This window comes from Stomoxys calcitrans, chromosome 1, assembly GCF_963082655.1.
Source record: "Stomoxys calcitrans chromosome 1, idStoCalc2.1, whole genome shotgun sequence".
Taxonomy (NCBI): Eukaryota; Metazoa; Arthropoda; class Insecta; order Diptera; family Muscidae; genus Stomoxys; species Stomoxys calcitrans.
The window spans coordinates 71,468,953-71,496,919 of NC_081552.1; the positions used below are offsets into that span (position 1 = coordinate 71,468,953).

Sequence of the window (27,967 nt, forward strand, 5' to 3'; positions counted from 1 at the left end):
CGGTCCATTTCTTGAGATGAATTGTTCTCCGAAGTTTTCCCTCAAAATGGCCATAGAATCGCGAGCTGTGTGGCATGTAGCGCCATCTTGTTGAAACCACATGTCAACCAAGTTCAGTTCTTCCATTTTTGGCAACAAAAAGTTTGTTAGCATCGAACGATAGCGATCGCCATTCACCGTAACGTTGCGTCCAACAGCATCTTTGAAAAAATACGGTCCAATGATTCCACCAGCGTACAAACCACACCAAACAGTGCATTTTTCGGGATGCATGCGCAGTTCTTGAACGGCTTCTGGTTGCTCTTCACTCCAAATGCGGCAATTTTGCTTATTTACGTAGCCATTCAACCAGAAATGAGCCTCATCGCTGAACAAAATTTGTCGATAAAAAAGCGGATTTTCTGCCAACTTTTCTAGGGCCCATTCACTGAAAATTCGACGTTGTGGCAGATCGTTCGGCTTCAGTTCTTGCACGAGCTGTATTTTATACGGTTTTACACCAAGATCTTTGCGTAAAATCTTCCATGTGGTCGAATAACACAAACCCAATTGCTGCGAACGGCGACGAATCGACATTTCACGGTCTTCAGCAACACTCTCAGAAACAGACGCAATATTCTCTTCTGTACGCACTGTACGCATTCGTGTGGTTGGTTTAATGTCCAATAAAGTAAACTGAGTGCGAAACTTGGTCACAATCGCATTAATTGTTTGCTCACTTGGTCGATTATGTAGACCATAAATCGGACGTAAAGCGCGAAACACATTTCGAACCGAACACTGATTTTGGTAATAAAATTCAATGATTTGCAAGCGTTGCTCGTTAGTAAGTCTATTCATGATGAAATGTCAAAGCATACTGAGCATCTTTCTCTTTGACACCATGTCTGAAATCCCACGTGATCTGTCAAATACTAATGCATGAAAATCCTAACCACAAAAAAATCACCCTTTACTTGTTTTTTAATATAAATATATATAACAAAAATCAGTTAACAGTTCTCCATTAATCACTTAACATAGCTCTGTTAAAATGGCAGGTTTGTGTCTTGGCTAAGGCATATTCAAATTTCTCTTCACGAACATAGCCTAGTGGGAGCTTTTTTCCTTTGCCTTCATACCCGAATTAACGTCGACGGGGTTCCATGCAATCCTACAATATTATTTCTTTCTCCTAGTAGGCTTTGGCTTGACACGGGCCATTTTTTCATCTGTCAGCTTTTTTATTTATTGGTTTTTTCATCAATGCAATTGGGTCCCAACTTGAAGCCGTTATCTTTAATTTTAATTAACTGAATTTAAATCACATGATCCCTTTATACAAATTAAAACCCCTTCCATTTCAAAACTTTGAATATATATTTTTTTTATTATTATTAATGTTTCTTTATATAAAATATATAGATTCGATTTGTTTCGTTTCGTTTTACATTCAATAATGTATAATGATTGCTTTAAGACTACAAGGAAGAGTATATGCGAAAGGTCCAAGTCATTACAGAAAACGTAATTTCATATAAAAGTAATATGTTTGGCATTCTATGCAAAGAAAAAAAGCATACCCACATTAAATTCAAAGGTGGGGTCACAAACCGTAGTTGAAAAAAAAACATTATCTTAGGAATTATGCATGAATGAAGTTCCAGTTTAATTATGACCCAAACATACTTTTTTCCTAGTTGCATAGGATGCCTGGTTTAATGGAATCTCAATAGAATTTTTTGAACTTACAAACTAATGGAGACAAATGACAAATGCAGAGATTCGTATTGTTTAAGGATATTTTAAAACGATTTGGGAAAATTATTTAGAATTCTTTGGGTTACATTGTGCGTGACTATCAAAATAGGGAAACGAGAATCAGGCCTAGGGGTCAATAAATGAAATCATTATGTAACGAGTGCCATTGGTCACACGTAAACCTTCGTGGTAATGTGTCAAACGGCCAGGATGCATAAGCATCCAACCCTTTTTGGTGGCAGTTACCGAGCAATTGTAGCGCAGGAAATGGCAGCCGCCACCTTCATAATCAACGCCAGCTGTATTAAGGGCAATGTTGATGGTATAGGTCGAAGAATCATGGTGGGGCCTTAGGAATGGCTGTTCATCGGGACGATAACGCACCACGAAATTCATTAGCGAGCGTGGGGGCTAAAAATAAGAAGAAGAAAAAAAACAGCTCAATAACTTTAAATTTTTGTCAAAGTTTTCCCTACTTACATTGTGAAAATAACCCAAAAATACTTTCTCCTGCAGCGGCCTTACAATTAAGTTCAAAAACTGCAACCACAAAGCATCCAAGCCCACTTGCTTCATGTGTATATCTCTGGTGGGCACTGCCTCATAGCCACCCTCGAGGCGTTCATCTTTATTGCTGCCATCAGACCATTTGCCAAAGTTCTCCATAATGGCCACCATATCATCACAGAAGGCATCAGTGCCAACTTGGAACCAAAAAACATCGGTGCAGGGTTGTAGAGCGGTGTGGTTACTCTCCAATTGATCCTTGTAGTTGGGATGAATGTACTTCTTGACCCAATCGAATTTGTTTGTGAACAGTGTATAGAAATCAGGACGAGCTACGGTAATATCGAAATTTTCCGCATTGACTATATGACCATAGAAGCGATCGTTAATGATGAACATGTGGATGCCCTAGGGGGAAAAATAATAGGTAAGAATGCACTCAAAAAAAAAAGATCTTCATTAAGAAATTAGAAGTACAATATAATAAGAAGGAATTAGTAAAAAGGCATTAAGTTCGGCTAAACTATGGAATTTGACCATGAGGGAGTTCATGGTCAGATTCCAGAGTTTAGCCGAACAAAAAAATACGTTTTGCAAAATGGAACTTTTGTGCGAAAAAGTTTTTCACCCAAAGTCAATTGTTGCTAAAATTGTTTAACATGATTCCCAGTATTATAATCGGTTCAAATTTTTAGGCTTAAATCTTAACTACGTTTCTGCCAGTGTACGTAATTGCTATTTATTAAGAGGTATGTGGACACATCTGAGCCACTGTATATATATATATTATCCATCTTTCAACATAATACGTTGAAATCCGAAATATGGACCAAACTAGGCACAAACGGCCAGGGGACTAATACAATTCACTTTTCAGGCAATTCACGGTAAAATAGATTATATGTTTATATGAAAGCCATATCCAAATAAAGCCTGATCTCCACCATATTCAGGAAAAATTTTTGGGGGTCTAATACAACTCATTGTACCAAATTTCAGCGAAATCGGTTAAAAGATGCGCCTTTCATGGGCCAAAAAACTGAAATCGAGAGATCGGTGTATGTGGCAGCTATATCGCATGTCGAAAAGTCTAACATAGCTCACTATGCCGAATTAATTGAAACCGGATAATAAATGCCCCTTTAATGGACCCAGGACCCTAAATCGAAGATCGGTCTATATGACAGTTACCGATTGATCGATTGACTGATCTGGGCCAAACTGAAGAAGAATGTCGATGGGGCATGGGGGCATGGGGCTGATTATTATCCGCACCCTCTTTTCAATCTAACCAGAGGGAAGAAGGTTCCCTAAGCGATAAATAAATCAGGATTCCTTAGGGAAGAAGGTTCTCATTAAAAAGCAGATTCTCATAAGGAAGCAGATTCACCAAAAGGAACCATACACCCAAAATGTAAAATAACAACAAAGACAAATGGGACACCAAAAGGAAACACTTTCCCAAAGAGAAACACATTTCCTAAAAAACAGGTTCCCTAAGGAAAGAAGATTACGTAAAAGAAGAAGGTTTTCTAAGGGAAGAAGGTTCCCTAATCGATGAAGATTCCCTAATCGAAGAAGGTTCTTTGAGCGAAGAAGCAATCAGGATTCCTTTGCGAAGAAGGGTCTCATAAGGAAGCCGTTTCCCCAAAAGGAAAATAATCACAAAGCCAAATGGAACATCGAATGGAACCAGCTTTAGAAGAGGAAACCATTTTCCAAGGAGAATATGGTTCCCAAAGGGAAACCGGTTCCCAAAGGCAAACCGGTTCCCAAAGGGAAAAAGGTTCCCAAAGGAAAATAGACAGACTACCAAAGGCAAAAAGATTCCTAAAGGGACACAGATTTCCTAAGAGAAACTGTTTCTCAAAGAAATGCTTACTCTTAAAGGGAATCGAATTCCCAAAGGGAAACGGAATACTAAAAGGATACGAATTCCCAAAGGGAAAGAATGTCCAAATGGAAGCGGGTTCCCAAAGAGAAAAAGATTTCTAAAGGGAGATAGATTTCCAAAGAGAAGCAGTTTCCTAGAGGCAGAGGGATGCTGATTCTTAAAGGGAATCAAATTTTCCAAGGGAAACATGTTCTTCATAGGAAACAAGTTTCCAAAGAGGTAACAGGTTCACCAAAGGGATACAAGAACAAGTAAAAAGGCGTTAAGTTCGGCCGGGCCGAACTTTGGATACCCACCACCTCGGATATATATGTAAACCACCTTTCATCAAAATCCGGTGCAAAACTCATACCTTATGCCCCATAGCAGCTATATCAATATATGTTCCGATTTGGACCAAATACTAATAAGTAAAAGTCATTGTTCAATTGTATATAACAAAATATTGGTCTTTTTAGTAGCTATATATTAAAATAAACCGATCTGAACTATATACGACACGGATGTCGAAAAGCCTAACATAAGTCAGTGTGTCAAATTTCAGTGCAATCGGATTAAAAAAGCGCCTTTTATGGGGCCAGGACTTTAAATCGAGAGATCGGTCTATATGGCAGCTATATGCAAATCCTGATCGATCGAGACCAAATTGCAGAAATATGTGGAGGGGCTTAACTTAGCTCTTTGTCGCAAATTTCGGCATCATCGGACAATAAATGCGCTTTTTATGGCCCCAAAACCTAAAACCGAGAGATCGGTCTATATGGCAGCTATATCCAAATCTGAACCGATCTGAACCATATTGACGGAGGATGTCGAAGACAACGTACTGTCCCAAATTTCAGCAAAATCGGATAATAAATGTGGCTTTTTTTGGGCCTAAGACCCTAAATTCAAGGATCGGTCTATATGGCAGCTATATCCAAATCTGAACCGATATGAGCCATATTGACGGAGGATGTCGAAGGGCCTAACATAACTCACTGTCCCAAATTTCAGCAAAATCGGATAATAAATGTGGCTGTTATGGGCCTAAGACCCTAAATTCAAGGATCGGTCTATATGGCAGCTATATCCAAATCTGAACCGATATGACCCATATTGACGGAGGATGTCGAAGGGCCTAACATAACTCACTGTCCCAAATTTCAGCAAAATCGGATAATAAATGTGGCTGTTATGGGCCTAAGACCCTAAATTCAAGGATCGGTCTATATGGCAGCTATATCCATATGTGGACCGATCTGAGCCAAATTGGCGGAGGATGTCGAAGGGCCTAAGACAACTCACTGTCCCAAATTTCAGCAAAATCGGATAATAAATGTGGCTTTTATTGGCCTAAGACCCTAAATTCAAGGATCGGTCTATATGGCAGCTATATCCAAATCTGAACCGATATGAGCCATATTGACGGAGGATGTCGAAGGGCCTAACATAACTCACTGTCCCAAATTTCAGCAAAATCGGATAATAAATGTGGCTGTTATGGGCCTAAGACCCTAAATTCAAGGATCGGTCTATATGGCAGATATATCCATATGTGGACCGATCTGAGCCAAATTGGCGGAGGATGTCGAAGGGCCTAAGACAACTCACTGTCCCAAATTTCAGCAAAATCGGATAATAAATGTGGCTTTTATTGGCCTAATACCCTAAATCGGCGGATCGGTCTATATGGGGGCTATATCAAGATATAGTCCGATATAGCCCATCTTCGAACTTAACCTGCTTATCAACAAAAAAAGAATCTGTGCAAAGTTTTAGCTCAATATCTCTATTTTTGAAGACTGTAGCGTGATTTCAACAGACAGACGGACGGACATGTCTAGATCGTCTTAGATTTTTACGCTGATCAAGAATATATATACTTTATAGGGTCGAAAATGGATATTTCGATGTGTTGCAAACGAAATGACAAAATGAATATACCCCCATCCGTCGGTGGTGGGTATAAAAAGGTGTTCCCTAATAGAAATGAGAAAAGATCCTGTTGACAAAATGGATTCCCCTAAAAAAAAAGACTCCCTAGGGAAAATAAGGATCTTTTCCAAGGGAAACTCCTTAGGGATTTCTTCAGGAAACTTAATTTCAAAGGGAAACAAGTTTCGAGAGGTAGGTCAACTATCAAATAAGATCCCGTAGGGAAGAAGGTTGCCTCGTGGAAAAGGGCTCACTGAGGGTAGCAGGTGATTCATTTGGAAAACACAAAACACTGCTTCCCTGCTGAGAAGCCGGAATTGTTGAACAAAATACTGCTTGAGGGATACAGTTTACCAGGGCAAACAGGTTCTCTTAAGAAAAAATGTTGCCTGAGGCACCTTCCGGAGGCATATGGTTCCTTGTGGAAATAGCTTTCCTTAGGAATAGAGAAAAGAGATTTCCGAGTGAAAGTGATTTCCAAAGGAAACAGATACACTTAGGGAAACATGGGTTTATCTGAGGAAAACATGGGTTCGCAGAGAGAAACACAGGTTGACTTTAGGAAATAAAAGTTTCCTAAGGAAAATAAAATTTTTGTAAGAGAAAGAAAACACAGATTCCCTAGAGGAAACACAAGTTTCTTAAGCAATAAACAAATTAGTTTTGGAAAACACAGGACACCTGTGTCATAAGGAAAAATTTAATATAAAAACATTGTCAGAGTTCCAACCGAGTTGAATTCCATTCCATTCCATGAAAAAACAAAACATCACTTCCATTCACCGGAAGAAATAAGCTCTGTTCTCGTACCATTTGTGGTAATTTGTGCCATGTGATGAATATCAGGCGATATAAGTATGAATGATGTGACAAACAATTGAAATACATTTCAGGAAACTATTTACATGGCAATATCATCATGATCAATGAAAAGTTTCTTATTATGCCATTTATTAAGACTTACCGCATTTCTGAGTGAATCACACATGGCCATATCGGGGTCATAATATTGATGATCATAGTTGAGGTATTTAAAGGCAGAATTTTTGATTAGATAAATACTGGAGACATAAGGGACATTCCACATGCCGCTGCAAAGAAAAGAAGAAGAGAAGGAAAAAATCAATAAAAATGCACACAAAAAGGGGAAATGGAAAAGAACTGCTAATGGAAATGCATTCAACATAGGCCTAAAAACACAATGGATTCCACAAAAAGAACCATAACAATAGCTTGAATGGAGCCGTCCCGCTCGACATCCCCATCACTATGGCCAGCCAAAACAAAATATAATCTGATTAAAGACACTAAGCACCAACAAAAAGAGAATCTCTGGCTTTGCAACTTAGATCACTCATCCATCCATCATCTCAACAGGAGGGGGTCACCCACAATCGCCACTGCAAAACAAATTGACACTGACTGGGAACACAGCACCTATGAACTGACTTCCCTCCTCCTCCTGATCATTACGAAAACGCCGCTACATGCTCACCATCTTTGTCATCGTAGTCATCCACAACATTGCCACTTGCTCAGTTGTCATTCTAGCTGGGTCAGTATATCGTAAGCACTTGAAGCTCCAACACACAGCGCTATAGGAAGCCAAATTAACCACTCGCCCTCACAGCATTCCATCGTAGCTGAAAATTTTGCGAGTGACGAAGAAGAAAGCAAAAAAAAACAGAAGCACAAAAAATTCACGCTGTTTTTTGAAAACGTAAAAAAATTATTTTTTGGGTCAAAAACGCGTTTAAAATTAAACGGTTGTACGGCGCACCACGAAGCATAGGAGCCAACACCAAACCACGAACAATGTTTGTGTCGGGTCAGCAGCTCAAATTCATTGTATTAATTGTGATTTGTATAAGTCTGGCCCAGAATTTGGAGGCCCAACGTAAGACTTAAACGTTCCTTCGTGTCTAAGTGCCTAAGAAATTCGCAAAGTCATTGTAGCTTCATTGATCATGGTTTTCCATTTATCTCTTGTCATCACAGGAACTGTAAGTGGTCGCGGTGTGTTACGACGCAATTACACGGGCAAAAAACCAGTACTGATACAACATCGTACTCCAGATGCGGCCAATTATTATGATCATGAAAATGTAAGGGAACGAATATTTGGAAAAATTTAGTTTAATTCCTCTCTCCATTTTAGGGTGCTAAGATCATAAAATCCTCACACTTCGAATTGGACTATACTCTGGGACGTAAAATCACCTTCTTTTGCATGGCTCAAGGTAAGATGAGAAGGATAAAGAACGTAATTAGAAAATGGAATTGATTCTCTTCGCAATATTTGTTCTCCTTTAAGGTAATCCTCGTCCTACCATTACCTGGTTTAAGGATGGAGCAGAACTGTATCAACACCGTTTTTTCCAGGTATGGCAATTGTAGTTTTATTTAAGTGTAGTTTAATTAAAGTCCACCTTTAGAGCAGATGTTTTCAAAACGATTTTAGTAATTTCTGTTTCCCCGTTTAATTAATTAAAATGCTGCAAAACCACAGAATAAGGAAGTTAGAACGCGTTAAGTTCATATATAGCCTCTACCATGGATCGCATGTGACAAGTTCTATGAGTGACTTATCAAATATATAATAACCATGTAATTTCGACCAACGTGCAAAATTTCAGCCAAATTGGATGAGAAGTAGCTGTTTACCATTCTTATTCAATCCCATGGCAGCCGGTTGTACGTACCGGATTGATCTGATGAAGTTCTTCATCGGCAAGGGCTGCCGCCTTAGTTCACACTGCTACAACAACAACAACAACCATTCTTATTAAAACTGCTCAGATTTGTTGTTGTAGCCACATTTTCATGTGGAGTTGGCGATCCTCAGCAATGAACACCACACAGATCGGACCTCAATGTTCCAGCCTGTGTGGTGCTCACAGCTATCCCGTACCGGATAGCTGATCTGTCTTATACGCTGGTAAACCTAAATGCTCTCCTTCTACCGCTGAGCCACTCGCCACTAAAGACTAGCAGTCAGACAAATAATCAACGATCAAACTTTTCAGTTAAGGCTGGAAGGAGATGCTTGCGCCACTTTGCTCCAGCGCGTCTTTGGGGATGCCCATAATGGGATAAGTCCCGTCAAGTAGATATGATCCTATCTGAAAATTGATATGACCTTTAAGAGTCAGGAATCCGAATCAGCAAACCAAGAAAGGCCAAAAGTCTTGGAGATGGTATACAACTTGGACATAAACCTAGGGTCTGAACGTTAAACAAGAGTAAACTGAAATCTGATTGCCTTACAATATGGTGGCCACTTCGAGAAACCAAATATCCGACAACGTCGAGTACTTGGAAGTGACCTTGGAAAGCGAAATGAGACATGGGGGGCTGAATCCGAAGATAGTCCACTGGCTCCGAATAAAGTCCAATAGTAACTTACGTTTTGGTAGTATGGTCGACATAAGGACATATCTCTCATATCAAAGAGTGCAGCCCAGATCCTAGAAGCATTAATTTTTGCTGGTTTGGCAGAAGTTTGGTATGTAGAATAAAAATATGACCTTCAACTAAATATATTTTGTATACATATTTAGCAGAATCCATGGTTGTGGGTTTCCAAGATTCGGCCCGGCTGAACTAAGCACGTTGTTACTTGTTTCTTTAAATTTAGACACAAAAGGTCATGCTAGTCAAGTTCACGTTAGTAGAGCAAAAACTAAAAATGCGAGCGAGCTCAGCCACATTTCGAAATGTATACCAATGGATTGATCAGGTAGCTTCTTTACAGATACATTCCACAATTTAAAATCAACTCTTCCAACAAAATTTCTAAAAAATGCCTAAAGTAACCAAAATAAGCAACAGGCAAACATAAAATATGGCATAACATTTTTTTTACAGCATTTTTTGTTTGCTGATTTAGCAGACCGAACTGTTTGCTAATACAACAGCCCTATGTTTGCTGAAACAGCAGTAATGTCTGCTTTCCCATTTCCAGCAGACAAAAACTGCTGTTTTGGCATGTTCCACATTTTTGCTGTTTTGAATAAAAAATTTGGTTAAGTGTAATATAGTTTGGAAGTTAAAAAAATTTAAAACAAGTAAAAAGGCATTAAGTTCGGCTGGGCCGAACTTTGGATACCCACCTACCCCATAATACCGTGAAAATGCATTATTTATGCACTCATAGCAACTATATCCAAATATGGTCCGATTTGGACAAAAATTCGGCACGGACATTGAGTGTCGGTGCCGTATGTCCCCTAAACATATGCATTTGCATCATTTATGAACCGATAGCAGCTATATCGAAATATGGTCCCATCTGGACCAAACTCGACACGGACGTCAAGGGTCTAATATACAATTTACTGTTCAAGGCGGTAAAACAGAATATTGGTCTATATGGCAGCAATTCGGGAGGAATATGTAAGGATCTAACACAACTCATTGTATCATATTTCACCGAAATTGGTTGATAAAAGCGCCTTTTATGGGCCCAAGGACTTAATTGGGGAGATCGATATATATGGTAAATGCAAATGCAAACTTGCCCACGAACATTCCATTAAGGAAATGGGGCAAACTGTTATATATGGTAGGTATATACAAATATAAACCGATCAGAACCATATAGGGCACGGATTTCAAAAAGCCTAACATAGCTTATTGTGCCGAATTTCAGTGAAATCGGATAAATTCGGATTTTATGGGCCCAAGAGACATTTAATCGGGAGATTGTTTTATATGGCAGATATATCCAAATATATACGGGACTAGGCTATATTCAACACGGATGTCGTAGAGCTTAACGCAGCTCGCCGTACCTAATTTCAGCGAAATAGGGCAATAAACACTGCTAATATAGGCCTTAGACCTTAAATCGGGAGATCTGTATACATGGCAGCTATATCCAAATAAAGCCCGATCCTGACTTTAGTCAGCATGAATGTCGAAGAGCCTAACACAACCCATTGTGCTATTTTTCAGCGAAATCGGATAATATGAATGCACCTTTTATGTGCCCAAGACCTTAAATAGGAAGATCGGTATATATGGCAGCTATATCAAAATATTGGCCGATCTGGGCGGTGTTAAACAGGGATATCGAAGGGCATAACAAAACTCATTGTGTAAATTTCAGCGAAATCGGATAATAAATGTGGCTTTAATGGGTCTTAGACCTTAAATCGGCAGATCGGTCTATATGGCGACTATTTCAATATATAGTCCGATATATCCCATCTTCTAAATTAAAATGGTTATTAACAAAAACAAAAAAAAAGAATCTGTGCAAAATTTTAGCGCATATATATTTTTAAGATTATAGCGTGATTTCAACAGACAGACGGACAGTCTTAGATTTTTACGACGATCAAGAATATATATACTTATAGGTTTGGAAGTGGATATTTTGAAGTGTTGCAAACAGAATGCAAATGTAAATACTGCCCATGAACATTCCACTAAGGAACAGGGGCAAACTTCTCACATATCAATGAGTGCAGCCCGATTCAAGTTTTAAGCACAATGATAAGGGGCATCCTTTTTATAGCCGAGTCCGAGCGGCGTGCCGCAGTGCGACACCTCTTTGGAGAGAAGTTTTACGTTTTTTTTTTCTTCAAGAATATAAGAAGTTTAAGATCAAGAAGTCAAGATCCCAGATCGGTTTATATGGCAGCTATATCAGGTTATGTGCCGATTTGCGACATACTAAGCACAGTTGTTGGAAGTCATAACAAAACGCTACATGCAAAATGTCAGCCAAATCTGACGAGAATTGGGCCCTCTAGAGGCTCAAGAAGTCAAGACCCAAGATCGGTTTATATGGCAGCTATATCAAAACATGGACCGATATTAGTGCAAAATTTCAAGCGTCTAGCTTTAAACCTTCGAAAGTTAGCGTACTTTCGACAGACAGGCGGACGGAAGGACAGGCGGGCGGACATGGCTAGATTGATTTAAAATGTCTTATGGGGTCTTAGACGAATATTTAGAGGAGTTGCAAACAGAATGGCGAAATTAATATACCCCCATCCTATGGTGGAGGGTATAACAAGTAAAAGCGTGCTAAATTCGGCCGGGCAGAATCTTTGGAATCCACCACCATGGATTCTGCTTAAAATTTATACAAACTAAATTTAATTGATTGACATAATTTTTTTCTAAACTCTGTCAAACGAGCAAAAATTAAAGCTTCTAGGAACCGAATAATCGAGAGAAACCGATTTATATGGGAGCTATATCAATTTATAGACTGATTAGGACCGCCAAATCGGACAAAAATTGCGACTAGTAAAGGCTGAAGAAGTCGAATCGGGAGATCGGTTTATATGGGAGCTTTATAGGATTATAGCCCGATTTGAACCGTACTTGGCACAAATGTTGGAAGTCATAACAAAACACTATGTGCAAAGTTGTTGTTAAATCGGAAGAACGGTTTATATGGGAGCTATTTCAGGTTATGGACCGTACACGACACATTTGTTGGATATTATAAGAGAACACTATGTGCAAAATTTCAGCCAAATCGGACGAAATTTGCGGCTTCCAGGGGCTCAAGAAGTCAATTCGGGAGATCGGTTTATATAGGAGCTATATCCAAATCTGATCCGATATGGCCCATTAGCATTCCACAACGACATTTATGGGGTCGCAGATCATTATTTCTAGGTGTGACTAGGTTAGTATACCCCCATCCAACGGTGGTGGGTATAAAAATAAGATGATATAAAACCATGGTAGCGTATACGTATTCTTCAATGTAAAAGTTGGTTATACGCTCTATACGCAATTAAAATAGTAGTATTGGGTTGCCTAAAAAGTAACTGCGGATTTTTTAAAAGAAAGTAAATGCATTTTTAATAAAACTTAGAATGAACTTTAATCAAATATATAATTGCCATTTTGTTCGATAACCTTTTGCCATCTTCCTGGCAAATTTAGTATTCCACGCTCATAGAAATTTCTATCCTTTATCTGCAAAAAACTGAACCAAGTGCGATTTTATAGCCTCATCATTGCCGAAAGTTTTACCATTTAAGGAGTTCTGCAAAGATCGAAAAAAAGGTAGTCTGATGGTGCAAGGTCAGGGCTATATGGTGGATGCATCAAAAGTTCCCAGCCAACCTCACTCAGTTTTTGGCGAGTGACCAAAGATGTGTGCGGTCAAGCGTTGTCCTGGTGGAATATGACACCTTTACGATTGGCCAATTCTGGTCGCTTCTCCTTGATGGCTGTATTCAAATTGTCCAATTGTTGACAGTAAACATCCAAATTAATCGTTTGGTTCCTTGGAAGCAGCTCAAAATATACCACACCCTTCCAATCCCACCAAACAGAAGGCATAACCTTCTTTTGGTGGATATCAGCCTTTGAAGTGGTTTGAGCTGGTTCACCATGCTTGGACCATGATCGTTTTCGACTAACGTTGTTGTAAACAATCCATTATTCATCTCCAGTTATGATTCGTTTTAAAAACGGATCGAATTCATTGCGTTTAAGGTGCATATCACAAGCGTTGATTCGGTTTGTTAAATGAATTTCTTTCAATACATGTGGTACCCATATTAAAACTGACGCCAAACAAACAAATGTAAACAAAATTTTGCGAACTTTTTTTCTAAAGCAAGCTAAAAGTAACAGCTGATAACTGACAGAAGAAAGAATGCAATTACAGAGTCACAAGCCGTTGAAAAAATTTGTCAACGCCGACTATATTACTACTATTGTATATTACCAACAATTACTTTTTGGGCAACCCAATACTTATACGCCACATGAATTTTTGATCAATCAAAAATACTGAGTTTTCTTTAAAAAATCATAAAATTCCTATAAATGTTGGTGATTAAATAAAATTTTACTTTATTGATGGAAGGCTTGTGATGTCCACACCACAGCGTTCTTCACGCAAAGTAGGCAGCCAAACATCCCAGGTTGTCCCAAGAAAAAAAAATGACTTATTGTTAAAAAATAAATCAAATAGAATCGTGATCACTGGGAAACATTGGACTTCTTCCACGATAGTAAGTGGAACCCGCTTTTCCAAATTTCAGGACAATCGCAACTACATCCAGCTGAAGCTATTACTGAAAGGAAATAAGAAGTTGCATTCGTTATCATAACGGGACACCTAGTCCTACGAACTTACTTATGCAGAATAGGTGCGGCACACACAACCAAATTTATTATTCAAAACAGCTAACGTGTTTGCTTAACAGCAGTTTTCGTCTGCTGAAAATGGGAAAGCAGACATTACTGTTGTTTCAGCAAACAGAAGGCTGCTATATTAGCAAACACTTCTAACCGTTATTTAAACTAAAAAAAAAATCTTCTGTTTCGAGTACACAAGTCAGCTGAAAAAAAATTTTATGCTACTTTTTATGGTTGCCTGTTACTTGTTTTGATTACTTTAAGCATTTTTTAGATTTTTTTTGGAAATTTTGTTGGAAGATGTGACTTCAATTTCTAGAATGTTGCTGTAAAAATACTAACTGATCCATCCATTGGTATATATTTCGAAATGTGGCTGAGCTAGCTTGCATTTTTTGTTATTGTTACTCTACTAATGTGCACATAACTGGCATGGCTTTTTTTATCTGGATTTAAAGAAAAAAGGTTCTGGAAAAGTATACATTCAGTGGTGATTATAAACATCCACTGAGACACAAATTTACATATGTGTTCTATTTGTTTCTAACATCCCCTTCATAATGAAGCAGCAGTCATTTTCAGCAAGCAACAGACTTTAAGCAGTAAGCCTGCTACTCTGAAATTGCATTACTGTTGTAATAGCAGAACTACTGCTACAATAGCAGCAAAATTGACTACTAATATTCAGCAGACAGTGTTTGTTATTTTCAACAAACTTTTTTCTATGAGTGCAAGCAATAGCATATGGGGAAGGTGATGAGGCGTTGGTATGAATAGTGGTATGAAACAGGGAGTTTTTTAGTGATTATAAACATCCGCTGAGACACAGATTTACATATGTGTTCTATTTTTTTCTAACATCCCCTTCATAATGAAGCAGCAGTCATTTTCAGCGAGCAACAGACTTTTGGCAGTAAGCCTGCTACTCTGATATTGCATTACTACTGTTGTAATAGCAGAACTACTGCTACAATAGCAGCAAAATTAACTACTAATATTCAGCAGACAGTGTATGCTATTTTCAGCAAACTTTTTTCTATGAGTGCAAGCAATAGCATGTGGGGAAGGTGATGGGACGTTGGTATGAACAGTGGTATGAAACAGTTAGGGACTTTTTTAGTAGCATAGAATTCCTGACTTAGATTTTTTACTTTTTAGTATTTAGAGCGCACAAGTCGATTACTGGCTTAGGTGTATGACCGAGTGGCATGGGGCGGATTAATATACACATCCTCTTTTCAACCTAACCTATATCCAGTTATGGACAGTGTTGGTTCGTGAAAGAACTTAACAAACCTTAGGACAAAATTCATGCAAAATTTCAACTCAATATCTTCATTTTGGAAAACTGTATCGCATTTACAACAGAAAAAAGGGATGACCGAGAGGGCAGACACACCGAAATGACATAATATTTGCCTTTAAGGGTTATAAAGTCTTGCTTGTTCGGTCTTAAGAAATTTTATTTATTATTAACTTTTCGTTGCAGGTTCATGAAGCTCATATTGATAATGACATCATTAAATCAAAAATGGAAATAGATCCCACTACTCAAATGGATGCAGGTAAATTAAGCTAATCCTTTAATTCCAAACTTTTTCTAATTCCTTTTCCCTCCTTTATTCCTTTCACAGGTTACTATGAATGTCAGGCCGATAATATCTATGCCATAGATCGTCGTGGTTTCCGGACGGACTATGTTATGGTCAATTTCTAATTATGCAACAACTTCAAAATTAACACCAACCGCGCTTATTTCTTTTTTTTACACATTTTTAAAGAAAAATTAATTCGATAATAACAAAATAAAGAAGTAAAAACAACATGGGCAATTCTAAAAATACACGGGCAATCAAACATTTTTATTGTGGCGACTTAATTTAAAAATGTCTCGTCTACTTTGTATTTGATTGGACAAAGAGGGGAGATTAGGTTAAATACAATTTAATTTGTTATGACACAGGAGAAAACCTTTCCTTTTGGGGAGAAAGTGCACTTGTCATTGTTGTTTCTGCTGCTGCGGATGATGATGGCGTTTTACTTGTGGTATTTTCTGGAATTTATTATTGTTCTGTTTGTTGTTGTTGTCGTCAGTTTTTTTTTTGTAACTATAAAATTACCTCGATTATTTAATTTAAAACTGAATAAACATCAGCTATAACAAAAATCAACTCTAGTAAATTTCCAGAGAAAAATTATAATATTATTCTCTTTTACTATAACGTGGGAATATTTTTGACAAAACTAAGAGACAAAGAGTAAGTCGTAGTGAAAGCAAACTACAGTGAGTGTTATATAAAATTGCTTGCAATTTTCATATCCTCTAACATAGGTTGGGATTGAAAATGAGGTAAATCGATCTTTCGATATGGAACATTTGAAATCCGAAAACATCGGGAAGTCGTAAGAAAACACCATGTGCAGAACTTCAAATCGGATAATAATAAAGCCTTCTAGAGATCAGTGTATTTGGAAGCTGATGGCGGATCGTTTAGGCCTATTTACAATATTTGTGCAAAATTTCAAGCACCTAGCTTTTGTCCTTCGAAAGTTAGCTTGCTTTCGACAGACAGATGAACATGGTTAAATCGACTTAGAATGTTAAGCCGAGTCAAGAATATATATTCTTTGCAGGATCTCAGATCTATATCTATGAGCTAAAAATGGAATAATGAAATTAGTACGCCCCCAATCCTATGGTGGTGAGTATACAAATTGGGCAATTAATAACAGTATACTAAGTGTTATTAAAAAATAAATTAATTTAAAAAATAATATATTTGGAATTTATAAGGTTGTTTATAAACAGTAGCCAAGACGCTTGAGGGACTACTCCTCCCGAGCCTCGTTGGAGAATTTCTATTCGCATGGATTTCGAAGACTGCACAACGACTGCTTTGCATGCCGTTACCGCACACATTAGCCGTGGCTTCAATCATCCCAGACCATGTCATAGGACGGTCCTCGTGGCACTGGATCTATCGAAAGCAATCGACTTGATCAGACATGCCAACTTTTTGGGGGCATCGCCAACACGCCCCTCCAGCCACGCCTGAAAGGTTGAGTAACGAATTATCTGTGTGGTCGCAAATCGTTTGTGAAATTTAAGGCCAAAACAAAATGAGGGCATTGAGCTACGCTCGTCGCTCTTGTGGGATTTGTTTGCAGAGTTACATTTTTCAACGCAACGCTCAACACGCTCATTCTGTTTTGGCCTTTAAAGGTAAGGCCAAGTAGAAACCCCGTAGAGTTAAGCAGAGAGTTCCCCAAGGCGGGGTGATATCTCCGGCACGGTTTAACCTCTACCCATCCTCTTTTCCACACCCTCCACACGGCATAGAGATCGTATAATTTGGGAGCAATTGCATGATTGATATCTGCGATATGTTAAACGTCTACCTCAACGAACTTGCCTCTTATTTCGTTCACTTCATACACGCATGAGGTGGGTAGAGAGCTTAGTGTGATAGCCGATGAAGTAGCAATTCCGCCCGGCCAAGATACTTGGTGTAACATTTGACAGTTATTACAAATTCTCCTCACATGCCGTTGCAATATGCGATAAGGTCAGAAATAGAAACAAGGTCCTTAAGCTACTGACCAGCAGCACTTGGGGTGCTGACATAGAAAACTTGTCTCATCAGAGACAAGTCTCCTCCAGAGTAGTTCTGGGTCAATCACAATCTGCCAGATGCAGCCGCCTGCAGGGCAAGGATCTAAAAAAAAGTTCGTGGTTACTTAAAACAAGTAAAAACGTGCAAGTTCGGCCGGATCGAATCTTATATACCCTCCACCATGGATCGCATTTGCCAGGTATCTCTTTTTAGGCAAACAAAGGATAATGGATAAGAATTGCTACGTTTTTGGAGCTATATCAAGTTATGGTCTGATTTGGACCATAATTGAATTGAATGTTGGAGACCATAGTAGAAGTCATTGTGCAAATTTTCAGCCAATTTGGATAGGAATTGCGCTATTTAGGTACTTAAGAAGTAAAATCAGGAGATCGGTTTGGATGGGAGCTGTATCTATGGCTATAGAGCGATTCAGACCATATTTAGCACGTATGTTGAAGGTAATGAAAGAAGTTGTTGTACAAAAATTCAGCAAAATCGGATAAGAATTACGCACTCTAGAGTCTTAAGAAATATAATCGGGAGTTCGGTATATCTACATCAGGCTATGAACCGATTTAGACCATACTTGTCATAATTATTGCGAGACAAAACAAAACACTTTACGCAAATCGGATAATAATTGCGGCCTCTATCAAGTTATGGGCCGATTTGAACCATAATTGACATAGTTGTTGAAAGTCATAACAAAACACCTCATGCACAATTTCAACCAAATCGGATAAGAATTACGTCCTCTAGTGGCTCAAGAAGTCAAGACCAAAAATCGGTTTATAAGACAGCTATATCAAAACATGGACCGATATGGCCCATTTCCAATTCCAACCGACCTACACTAATAAGAAGTATTTCTGCAAAATTTCAACGGCCTAGTTCTACTCCTTCCAAAGTTAGCTTGCTTTTGACGGACAGACGGAAGGACATGGCTACAACGACTTAAAATGTCTTGCCGATCAAGAGTTTTTCGAGGTATTACAAACGGAATGACGAAATTAGTATAGTCCCATCCTATGTTGGAGGGTATAAAAATCAAACAAGTGAAAGCGCGTTAAGGACTGAGCTGAATGTTATAAGCCCTTCGCCATGGATCTCATTTGCCAATTTTTTTGGGACGATTTCTATATATAAGCAGAAACTAAAAACATATCCAGATCGGATAAGAATGAGACACTCTAGGCCCTTAAGAAGTCAAATCGAAGGATCGGTTAATATGGGAGTTATATTAGGTAGCAGACCAATTTCGAACATACTAATACTAAATTTCCCATGTACATTCCATTTAGGAACAGGGAATACTTCTCTCAAATCAATGAGTGCAGTCCGATTAAAGTTTAAGCTCAATGATGAGGGGCCTCCTTTTCGTTGCCGAGTCATGGCAGGATACCCTACAAATGTAGCCAGCATTAGCCAAGGGATAACCACCGCTGAAAATTTTGTCGATGTCCACCGTCACAAATTGCACTAGCATGCATGCTCTGGGAAATTAGGTCTCATCTGAGGTATTCAACAAGCCAGCGGTTACTACGTTAATGATGTCTTAAATGTTCTCTCAGCAAAACGTACATCTGATGAGTATGGTATTGCATTGAAGCGCCTATTATATTCACAAAAGTCATTTCATCGTCTTTCATTTCAATGACATAGTTCTGCTTTTAGAGGTCATGAAGTCTGTTGTTTTTTAAAATGTTGCATTATGGGAAGGTAGTCTTATCGCAATGCATCGACGGTAAGCCGGAGTACGTCCATTAACTCGCAAGCTGATGTTTAGCGTAATGCTGCAGTCATCCATAATTCTACTGTGGGCACGCTTCTTTACCATGCAATATGTGGAGCTTACAGTTTGCCAAAATCGTGCCTGGTCATAGGTCACAGACAGGCAATGGTGTTTTACGAAAACCAATCCCCCACCTCCAATTCGTATTAGCACATTACAAATTGCAAATTTGCCCATGAACATTCCATTAGGGAACAGGGGCAAACTTCTCACATATCAATGAGCGAAGTCCGATTTTTTATAACCGAGTACGAACCGAGTGCCACAGTACGACACCACTCTGGGGAGACATTTTTACATGACTGCCACACCATGGCCATTTTTCAAATGGCATAGTTACTCACAAATGTCGCCAGCATTAGGAGGGGTTGACCGTCAGAGGCTAACCCCTGCGAGCACATTGTAGCTGTGATAACTATACAAGTTCTAGGTTGCAGGTATCGTTCAGCATTGTTTCTTAGACTGTGGCGACCATTATATTCTTCCGAATCATGCAGGCAACAATCCGGTCGATCTTGCCTCTCACTTACGGGTACAAATGCGATATTTTTGACGACGCTAGTGAGCCACTGCTGACTACGTTGACAAAGCACCCCACTACGTGAGTATGACTTAACTGCCCAATTAACAAAGTTCAGAGCTAGTTTAATAATGCACCCACTATCGTTTGCACATCATGGAAACCAACCGATGATGGAAAAGGTTCCGACAAAATGAACTATATCAGATTCCGGGGTTCTTTTTAATCTTGGCATAAATCAAAAGCATACAGTGCAGGCAGACGGAATATGAAAACAAAGGATGAAACTGACACGCGACACTAATACGACAACCTCTGACTGATTAAAAATTGCATCGTATTATTCCTGTTTGTTTGACTCTAGTGCCCTAGTAGGCGTGGTCCTCATCGCCCAGCCTATACCAAGACAACATGTTCTCTAAACCTACTTTAATGTCTTTATGTTGCGCTCATCATTGATTCTCCATACTTCCGAGGCGCAAGTTAGTATTGGTCCAATCACCTTCCTGTAGAGCCAGTGGACTACCATCAGAGTCAAGGCCCATATCGAGCCTGCCAACCGATTACATAGTGTCCAACATCAGTAAAACTTCTCGGTACGCTCATGGATGTACCATTTCCATTTTAGTTTGCAACCCAAAATCACTCCCAAGTATTTAATCTTGTCAAATATCGTTCTGGAAAAGTAGATCCTCGAATCGGCTAAACTTGGTCTTCCTTATAAACAAGCAGATTTCAATCTTCTAGATTTAGCCCAGTCTTTTGCTATCTCCAAACCCCTTTCATAGTAAATTCGGATTTCTTGTAACGTTGGCTGCGCAGCATACAGGTTCAAGTTCCTCCTTAGTGAGGTTAATTAGTTTAGTGACTAATTTAGCGTTTTCCTTGTTTAAAATATCTTAGCACAATAATCTTCTGACCAACAGAAAATTGTTAATTAGTCCATAGGTTAGGTTTAGTTAGGTTTAAGTGGCAGTCTGCCATCAGACTCACATAGACGTTTTCGTCCATTGTGATACCACAGGAGGAAAAGAAGGAAGATGCCTTCTAGTTCCTGCCGTTGAACCATCCAGATCGCTTTAAAAAGCCCAATAACTTGCGAATGTTCACATCCGCTAAATCAGACAGGTTCTTAAAGAAATGAGAACCTAAAGTGGAACTCATTCTGACTGCTAGCGCGGGACACACACACAGAAGGTGTTCTATAGTCTCTTCTTCTTCGATGTCCTCAGAGCTTCTGCAAAAGTCGTGGCTGGCAACCTTCAGTCTGTCAGCATGTTTTCCTATTAGACAGTGACCTGTCATGACGAACACAATGACCGAGGCGTCTGTTCTAGTCAATTACAGCAAAGCAGTAAACCTCTTCAAGTCTAGATTAGGCAACATAGTTTTGGAATGCTCACAGCCAGCACTACCGTTGTGCCACGATGCCACTTTTTATACCCTCCACCATAGGATGGGGGGTATACTAATTTCGTCATTCTGTTTGTAACTACTTGAAATATTCGTCTGAGACCCCATAAGGGATATATTTATTCTTGACCGTCGCGACATTTTATGTCGATCTAGCCATGTCCGTCCGTCCATCTGTCTGTCGAAAGCACGCTAACTTCCGAAGGAGTAAAGCTAGCCGCTTTGACATCCAACAACTGTGCGAAGTATGGTTCAAATCGGTTCATAACCTGACATAGCTGCCATATAAACCGATCTTGAGTCTTGATTTCTTGAGCCTCTAGAGTGCGCAATTCTTATCCGATTGGGATGAAATTATGCACGACGTGTTTTGTTATGACATCCAACAACTGTGCCAAGTATGGTTCAAATTGGTCCATAACCTGATATAGCTGTCATTTAAACCGATCTTGGGTCTTGACTTCTTGAGCCTCTAGAGGGCGCAATTCTTATCCGATTTGGCTGAAATTTTGCATGACGTTTTTTATTCTTACTTTCAACAACTGTGTCAAATAAGGTTCAAATCGGTTAATAACCTGATATAGCTGCCATATAAACCGATCTGGGATCTTGACTCCTTGAGCCTCTAGAGGTCGCAATTATTATCCGATTTGAAAATTTTGTACGACGGATCCTCTCATGTCCATCAACAAACGTGTTTAATATGGTCTGAATCGGTCTATAGCCCGATACAGCTCCCATATAAATCGATCTCTCTATTTTACTTCTTGAGCCCCCAAAGGTCGCAATTCTTATTCGAATTGGCTGACATTTTACACAGGTCTCCAACATATACTTTAATTGTGGTCCAAACAGGACCATAACTTGATATCGCTCTAATAGCAGAGCAAATCTTTTCTTATATCCTTTTTTGCCTAAGAAGAGATGCCGGGAAAAGAACTCGACAAATGCGATCTATGGTGGAGAGTATATAAGATTCGGCCCGGCCGAACTGAGCACACTTTTACTTGTTTATGAAAAATATTGTGCCAAGTTGTGGACCAATTTTAACAAGTTTTTTTTTATATTATTTATACCCACATATTCCAGTGCCCCTGGAATGTGTAGGGTAGTTCCAAGTCTCGCAAGCTCGTCCGCTTTACAGTTCCTTGGGATATCTCTGTGACCCGGCACCCAGAATAGATGAATTTTGAACTGTTCAGCCATCTCGTGAGAGATCTGCGACAGTCGAGGGCGGTTTTTGTTTTCAGAAATACTTTATCCAGTGATTAAATGGCTGTCTGAGAAGATATTTATGCCAATCGTCGTAATGACATTATATCTTAGCCATTCCACCACTTCCTTAATTGCAAAGATCTCCGCCTGATACACACTGCAGTGGTCAGGTACCCTTTTCGATATGACCAGTTCTACATCTTTAGAGTACACCCCAAAGCCCATTTGGTCGTTTAGTATAGAAATCTATGTAACTTCTGTTACCAGGGATATCGTAGTTCCAATCGGTTCTATGACGAATAGTGGTACAGTACTTTTTATCAAAAAGCGGCTCAGGTAGAGTGTAATCCACACTGCCTGGAACATCGGATATTGTATCAAGGATAACACATTGTCCGTAGCCGCCACATGACCAATGAGAAAGCTCCCTTAACCTCACGGCAGTGGTCGCTGCAATTTGAGTAGCCACAATATCCAAAGGCATAAGATGTAGCATTCAATTGAGTGCATCAGATGGATCCATCCTTTGGATCCGGTTCAGTATTGAGCAGTAGGTGGACTTTCGAGCGCCATCCACCAGACCACAACGCCAAATAGCATTTTAGGTCTGACAACTGCAGTATATACCAAATGCATGGCGCGCGGTTTAAACCCCAACTTTTGCCAATGGCTCTCTTGCTGGTGTATAGGGCTGGAGTAGCCTTTCTTGCCCTTTCCAAAATGTTGGATTTGAAGTTCAATTTCCTGTCCATCAAAAATTAGTCCATAATCGTTAGACTTTATTGAGGGAGCAATTTCTAGAAACAATCCCATTCAGAAAAATATTGTAATAAGTAAATATATCATCCCATGGTGTCAACTTTTTTAGATTACCTTTACCCCTCCTCCTACAAAAGCAAAAAAAAAAACAATTCAAATTCACATGAGGATACCCCCGGTATTGTGTGTCAAAGACAGACTGTTTGGCTGGTTTTATTGAAATGTTTAATACATTACCTCCTCCTCCTTCATGTCTTACTTCGTCACCCGCAAATTTTTTTTATGCGATCCGGAAGGGGTGAGTGTAATGTGAGATACTTTGCACTCTCATTTATCACCGACACTGAGGCATACAAAAACGCCATCCAAACATATTAAGTGAACTCAAAGTCTTCAAAGCTTGAGCAGCCTCAGCCTTTGGTATGGGAGAATGTATTTTGAAAATCGTTAACCAGCAAAAAAAAGAGACTAAAGTGTCATTAGGGAGAACAAGCATCAACATCATCATCATTTTTACCATTAACATTGAGCATATTTGAGTAAATCATGGAAAAATTCGCGGACATCAAATCAGTTGTAAAGCGAAAATCCATCGGATTAAAACAGAAAAATTCCGTGTTTCCCTTTTGTTCCGTTAAAAAAAAGGTGGTTGTCGAGTTTTCAATTCAAATCTAGGGTTAGGCGACTATAATCAAAGTCCACTACACAACCATAAGCGTCTGTTGGCATTTAGTGAAACTGAACAAGTAGATTTGGAGGCAACTGCTATAAATACTAAACGGAAATAGAAATCTGAAAACTGAAAATAAATTTGCAAAAATAATTTTGTGAAAAATGTATTTGAAAGTGGTGTTAGTGTGTATGTGCATATTGATATTGACCAGCCCTGTAACTGAAGGACGACGTGGTCGTGGTAGAGGTCGTACCAAATCTAGGGTACAAATTGGTCTGCCCATTACGGGAAAGTATCGAGATCCGGAATCTGATCAGTATTACAATAACAATAATGTAATTTTCAAAATTTATGGTGTATAACAGTTTTAGAAAATGGTTTATATAAATTGTTTCCCTTTTCCTTTGGAACCTAAAGCTTTTTTACTATATACTTATTTTTGTTTAACAGTTTTACAAATACTGTATAACAGTTTGTAAAGAAATTAACCAAAATTTTTCATGTGTTCATTTGGATCCAACAACTTTACTTACTTACTAATTAAGCTTATTTGTTTAAATGTTTCCTTTAGGACTCAAAGCTTTTGATGAATTGGTTAAACTTTTTTTTAAGTAATTATAACATCTTGGTAAAAGTTTATTAAAAATTTGACAAGAATATTAACCTGTGTTGTAATCAAAATATCATTGTCAAAACCTTGTTAAACCATATGGTACTTGTAAACATTCCTTCGTCTTCCAAACAACTATATTTTTACAATTGTATAGTTAAACAATGTTTTTGAAAATTATAACAGTTTTAAAAAGACGTTACTAAAGGTTTTTAACAAAATCTAAACTACATTGCTTCTCTTTTAATTTGAAATCGATATTGTTTCATCATGTTATGAATCGACATTTTATTCAAAATGCAAGTTGTTTAGCAATTTAAAAAAGTTTCATAACAGTTTGTAAGTGTTATACAGATTTTTATAACAGCATTTTGTAAGAATTGCTTGAGTTTAAAGTTTTATGAAAGAGCTAAAACGGTTTAATAAAGTTATATAGTTATATAGCAGCCTACAAAAGTTATATAACAATTTATAAAGGTTTTATAAATGTTTTATAACACTTTTGCAAAAATGTTTTACTTTTTTCATTTCGAAGAAGTAAAACTTTATAGCAGTCTATAAATGTTGTATAGCAGTGAAAAACAGATTTGTCAAAGTGATATACAAAATTTATGTGACAGATTTTTGAGAAATGCCAAATTTTGTCTTTAATTTTTCTACAAATGTTGTATAACAGTTTATGAAAGTGCTTTAGATATTCTGTGGCATTTTTGAAATTATATCTTACATTTTCATTTTGAATTAAAAATATGACAAGGTTATAGCAGTATAACAGTTTTATAAAAGTGTTATACCAAATATGTATAACAGCATTTTAGGATATGGCAATTATTTCCCTGTATAAAATTTCATGAAAGAGTTGTAACGGCATATATATTTTCGTTATGAAGCAATTTGCAAAAGTTGTATAACAGTTTTATAAAAGTTTATGAAAGTGTTATACAAAATATGTATAACAGCCTTTTAGTATATGGAAATTGTTTCTTTCATTTTTCTCTGTATAAAATTTCATGAAAGAGTTGTAATGGTTTATATATTTTAGTTATGAAGCTATTTTCAAAAGTTGTATAACAGTTTATTGGAGACCACCGTAGCGCATAGGTTAGCATGTGCGCCTATGACGCGGAATGCCTGTGATCCAATCCTGGCGAGAACAACAGAAGAAAAATTTTCAGCGGTGGTTTTCCCCTCCTAATGCTACCGACTTTTGTGAGGTACTATGCCATTTGAAAAAAATGGAATGGCAGCCATGTAAAAACTTTTCTCTAAAGAGGTGTTGACTGCTGCACGCCGTTCGAACTAGGCTATATAAAGGAGGGCCCTTATCATTGAGCATAAACTTAAATCGGGCAGCACTCATTGATATGTAAGACGTTTGCCCCTGTTCCTCAATGGCATGTTCATGGGGAAATTTGGATTTGTATAACAGTTTATTAAAGTGTTATAAACGTTATTTTTGTAAAGTTTTCTTACCTTTTTTCATTTCTGAGAATTTAAACTTTGAAGAATATGTTATAACAGTTTAAAAAAATTGTGTGAACATTCCATTAAGTTTACGCACCCTCCTATAGGCCCCATATAAACCGATGGCCGGATTCGACTTATTGAGCCCCTAGAAGCCTCAATTTTTATCTAATTTGGCAAAAAATTTTACACAACAACTTGGTTTATGACTTTTAGCAATTGTGCCAAGTATAATCCAAATCAGACTATAAACTAATATAGCCCCATAAAAATGATCCGCGGATTTGACTGCTTAAACATCTAGAAACCTCAATTTTTGCCTGATTTGGCTAAAACTAGGCACAAAGACTTCTGTTTTGACCTCCAATATCCGTGCAAAGTAGGATTAGAACTGGTCTATACTCGTAAACTAATATAGTCCCCATATAAACCGATCCCCTAATTCAACTTCTTGAACCCTTGTAAGCCTCAATCATTACCCGATTTGGTTGATTACAAAATAATTCAAATATTCACTGGGTTAATAAGGCTAAATAGATTCGACCTAGATCGACCCGGCCGAACTTAGCACTTTTTTTACTTGTTTAATGTCCTTTTTTTAATTTTCTTTTTAATTTCATATTTTTCTTTAAATTTAAAACTTTTCTTTCTTTTCCACATTTTTTTGTTCTAATTTTCTAATATTCTTTTCAACTCCAAGATTTAAAAATGTTAAACAGTTTCAAAAAGTTTTATAACAGTTTTTTTTTAATTTCCCATTGTTTTTTAAATCTCCCTCTTTCAAGTTTCTTACTTTTTCTGCCAATTTTCCATTTTTCTACAAATTTCCGATTACTTCTTCTAATTTCCTTTTTTTACAATTTTTTCTAAAAATTTACCATTTTTTCTTCAAGTTTCATCTTTTTTCTTAACTATTTTATAATTTCCTATTTTTCTATAAATTTCAGGGAGCCAAAATCCTACAAGCTTCACACTTTGATTATGAATATGTTTTGGGCCATAAAATAGCCTTCCTGTGTGTGGCCAAAGGTAATCCCCGACCTCAGATAACCTGGTACAAGGATGGCACAGAGATTTTCCAACATCTCTATATGCATGTAAGTTTATTACACTTTAATTTGGTGCCTTCAACTGAATCTCCTCTTTCTTTTCCTCCCCCCAAAAAGGTCCATGAATGGCGCATTGGTGATGATCGAGTTAAATCTAAAATCGAAATTGATCCTGCCACCCAAATGGATGCTGGACTATATGAATGTACCGCCGACAATATGTATTCCATTGATCGCCGCAGTTTCAAAACAGATTTTTCAATTGCTTTCGATTAAATCTCATGGTGGTGATGGCAACGAGCGTGTGTGTGTGTGTGTGTGTGTAAGCAGAGAGAGGATTTGCTGTTTTTTACTTTCCATTGCCCCCAAAGAGGTGAAGGGTGCCTGTGAACAAGAGATTTAGTTTTTGAGGGATTCCAAATCATGGCTTGGCTTGCTTGAGTTGCTTTTTTCCATTTTTTTATTTGCAAATAACAACAACAAAAATAACGATGTCAGTTCGGATGTCGACAGTGTTGAGCTTTTAATTTTTCAAGTATTTTGCTTTATTTGTCCAAAGTCTAAGTGTTTTTTTTTTGTACACGTATGTCGTTTTTTTCTGTTCGCTGATTTTTTGTAACACAAAACGCAAAAAATAAACTGAAAATTTTCTATAAAACGGAAATATTATAATTTG

General features: G+C 38.0%; 3 protein-coding genes and 1 long non-coding RNA gene across 4 annotated transcripts in view; 2 read left to right on the forward strand and 2 right to left on the reverse strand.

Annotated features, from left to right (window-relative positions):
- Nucleotides 1-1,340: 1,340 nt before the first annotated feature.
- The window catches only part of LOC106088052 (procollagen-lysine,2-oxoglutarate 5-dioxygenase), a 108,529-nt gene continuing 81,902 nt past the window's right edge, over nt 1,341-27,967 (reverse strand). The window contains exons 8-10 of the mRNA XM_013253348.2: nt 7,023-7,149; nt 2,221-2,655; nt 1,341-2,151 (exon numbers count right to left, since the gene is read on the reverse strand). Of these exons, the coding sequence (XP_013108802.1) occupies nt 1,867-2,151; nt 2,221-2,655; nt 7,023-7,149 (847 nt within the window). The 3' untranslated portion in view covers nt 1,341-1,866. The remainder of the gene's footprint in view (nt 2,152-2,220; nt 2,656-7,022; nt 7,150-27,967) is intronic.
- On the forward strand, nt 7,599-16,040 carry LOC106088053 (immunoglobulin domain-containing protein oig-4). The gene is made up of 6 exons (XM_013253349.2): nt 7,599-7,955; nt 8,057-8,163; nt 8,217-8,298; nt 8,373-8,440; nt 15,669-15,744; nt 15,814-16,040. Exons 1-6 carry the CDS (start codon nt 7,874-7,876, stop codon nt 15,894-15,896), a joined length of 498 nt encoding a protein of 165 aa, XP_013108803.1. The 5' UTR covers nt 7,599-7,873; the 3' UTR covers nt 15,897-16,040.
- LOC106088055 (uncharacterized) lies at nt 13,868-14,329 on the reverse strand. Its single transcript, XR_001221374.2, has 2 exons — nt 14,178-14,329; nt 13,868-14,109 (listed from the first exon to the last, which is right to left on the reverse strand). It is a non-coding gene; the product is annotated as an uncharacterized LOC106088055 (long non-coding RNA).
- On the forward strand, nt 24,074-27,955 carry LOC106088054 (immunoglobulin domain-containing protein oig-4). The gene is made up of 3 exons (XM_013253350.2): nt 24,074-24,503; nt 27,190-27,339; nt 27,409-27,955. The coding sequence occupies exons 1-3, from the start codon at nt 24,330-24,332 to the stop codon at nt 27,565-27,567; spliced, it is 483 nt and encodes a 160-aa protein (XP_013108804.1). The 5' UTR covers nt 24,074-24,329; the 3' UTR covers nt 27,568-27,955.

Excerpts from the sequence above, each read along its gene's own strand:
- LOC106088053 (XM_013253349.2), top strand. The coding sequence starts at position 7,874 with ATGTTTGTGTCGGGTCAGCAGCTCAAATTCATTGTATTAATTGTGATT. Across the intron at positions 8,299-8,372 it reads CTTCTTTTGCATGGCTCAAG|GTAATCCTCGTCCTACCATT; the intron begins GTAAGATGAGAA and ends TTCTCCTTTAAG. Across the intron at positions 8,441-15,668 it reads ATCAACACCGTTTTTTCCAG|GTTCATGAAGCTCATATTGA; the intron begins GTATGGCAATTG and ends TTTTCGTTGCAG.
- LOC106088054 (XM_013253350.2), top strand. The coding sequence starts at position 24,330 with ATGTATTTGAAAGTGGTGTTAGTGTGTATGTGCATATTGATATTGACC. Across the intron at positions 24,504-27,189 it reads AGTATTACAATAACAATAAT|GGAGCCAAAATCCTACAAGC; the intron begins GTAATTTTCAAA and ends TATAAATTTCAG. Across the intron at positions 27,340-27,408 it reads TCCAACATCTCTATATGCAT|GTCCATGAATGGCGCATTGG; the intron begins GTAAGTTTATTA and ends CCCCCCAAAAAG.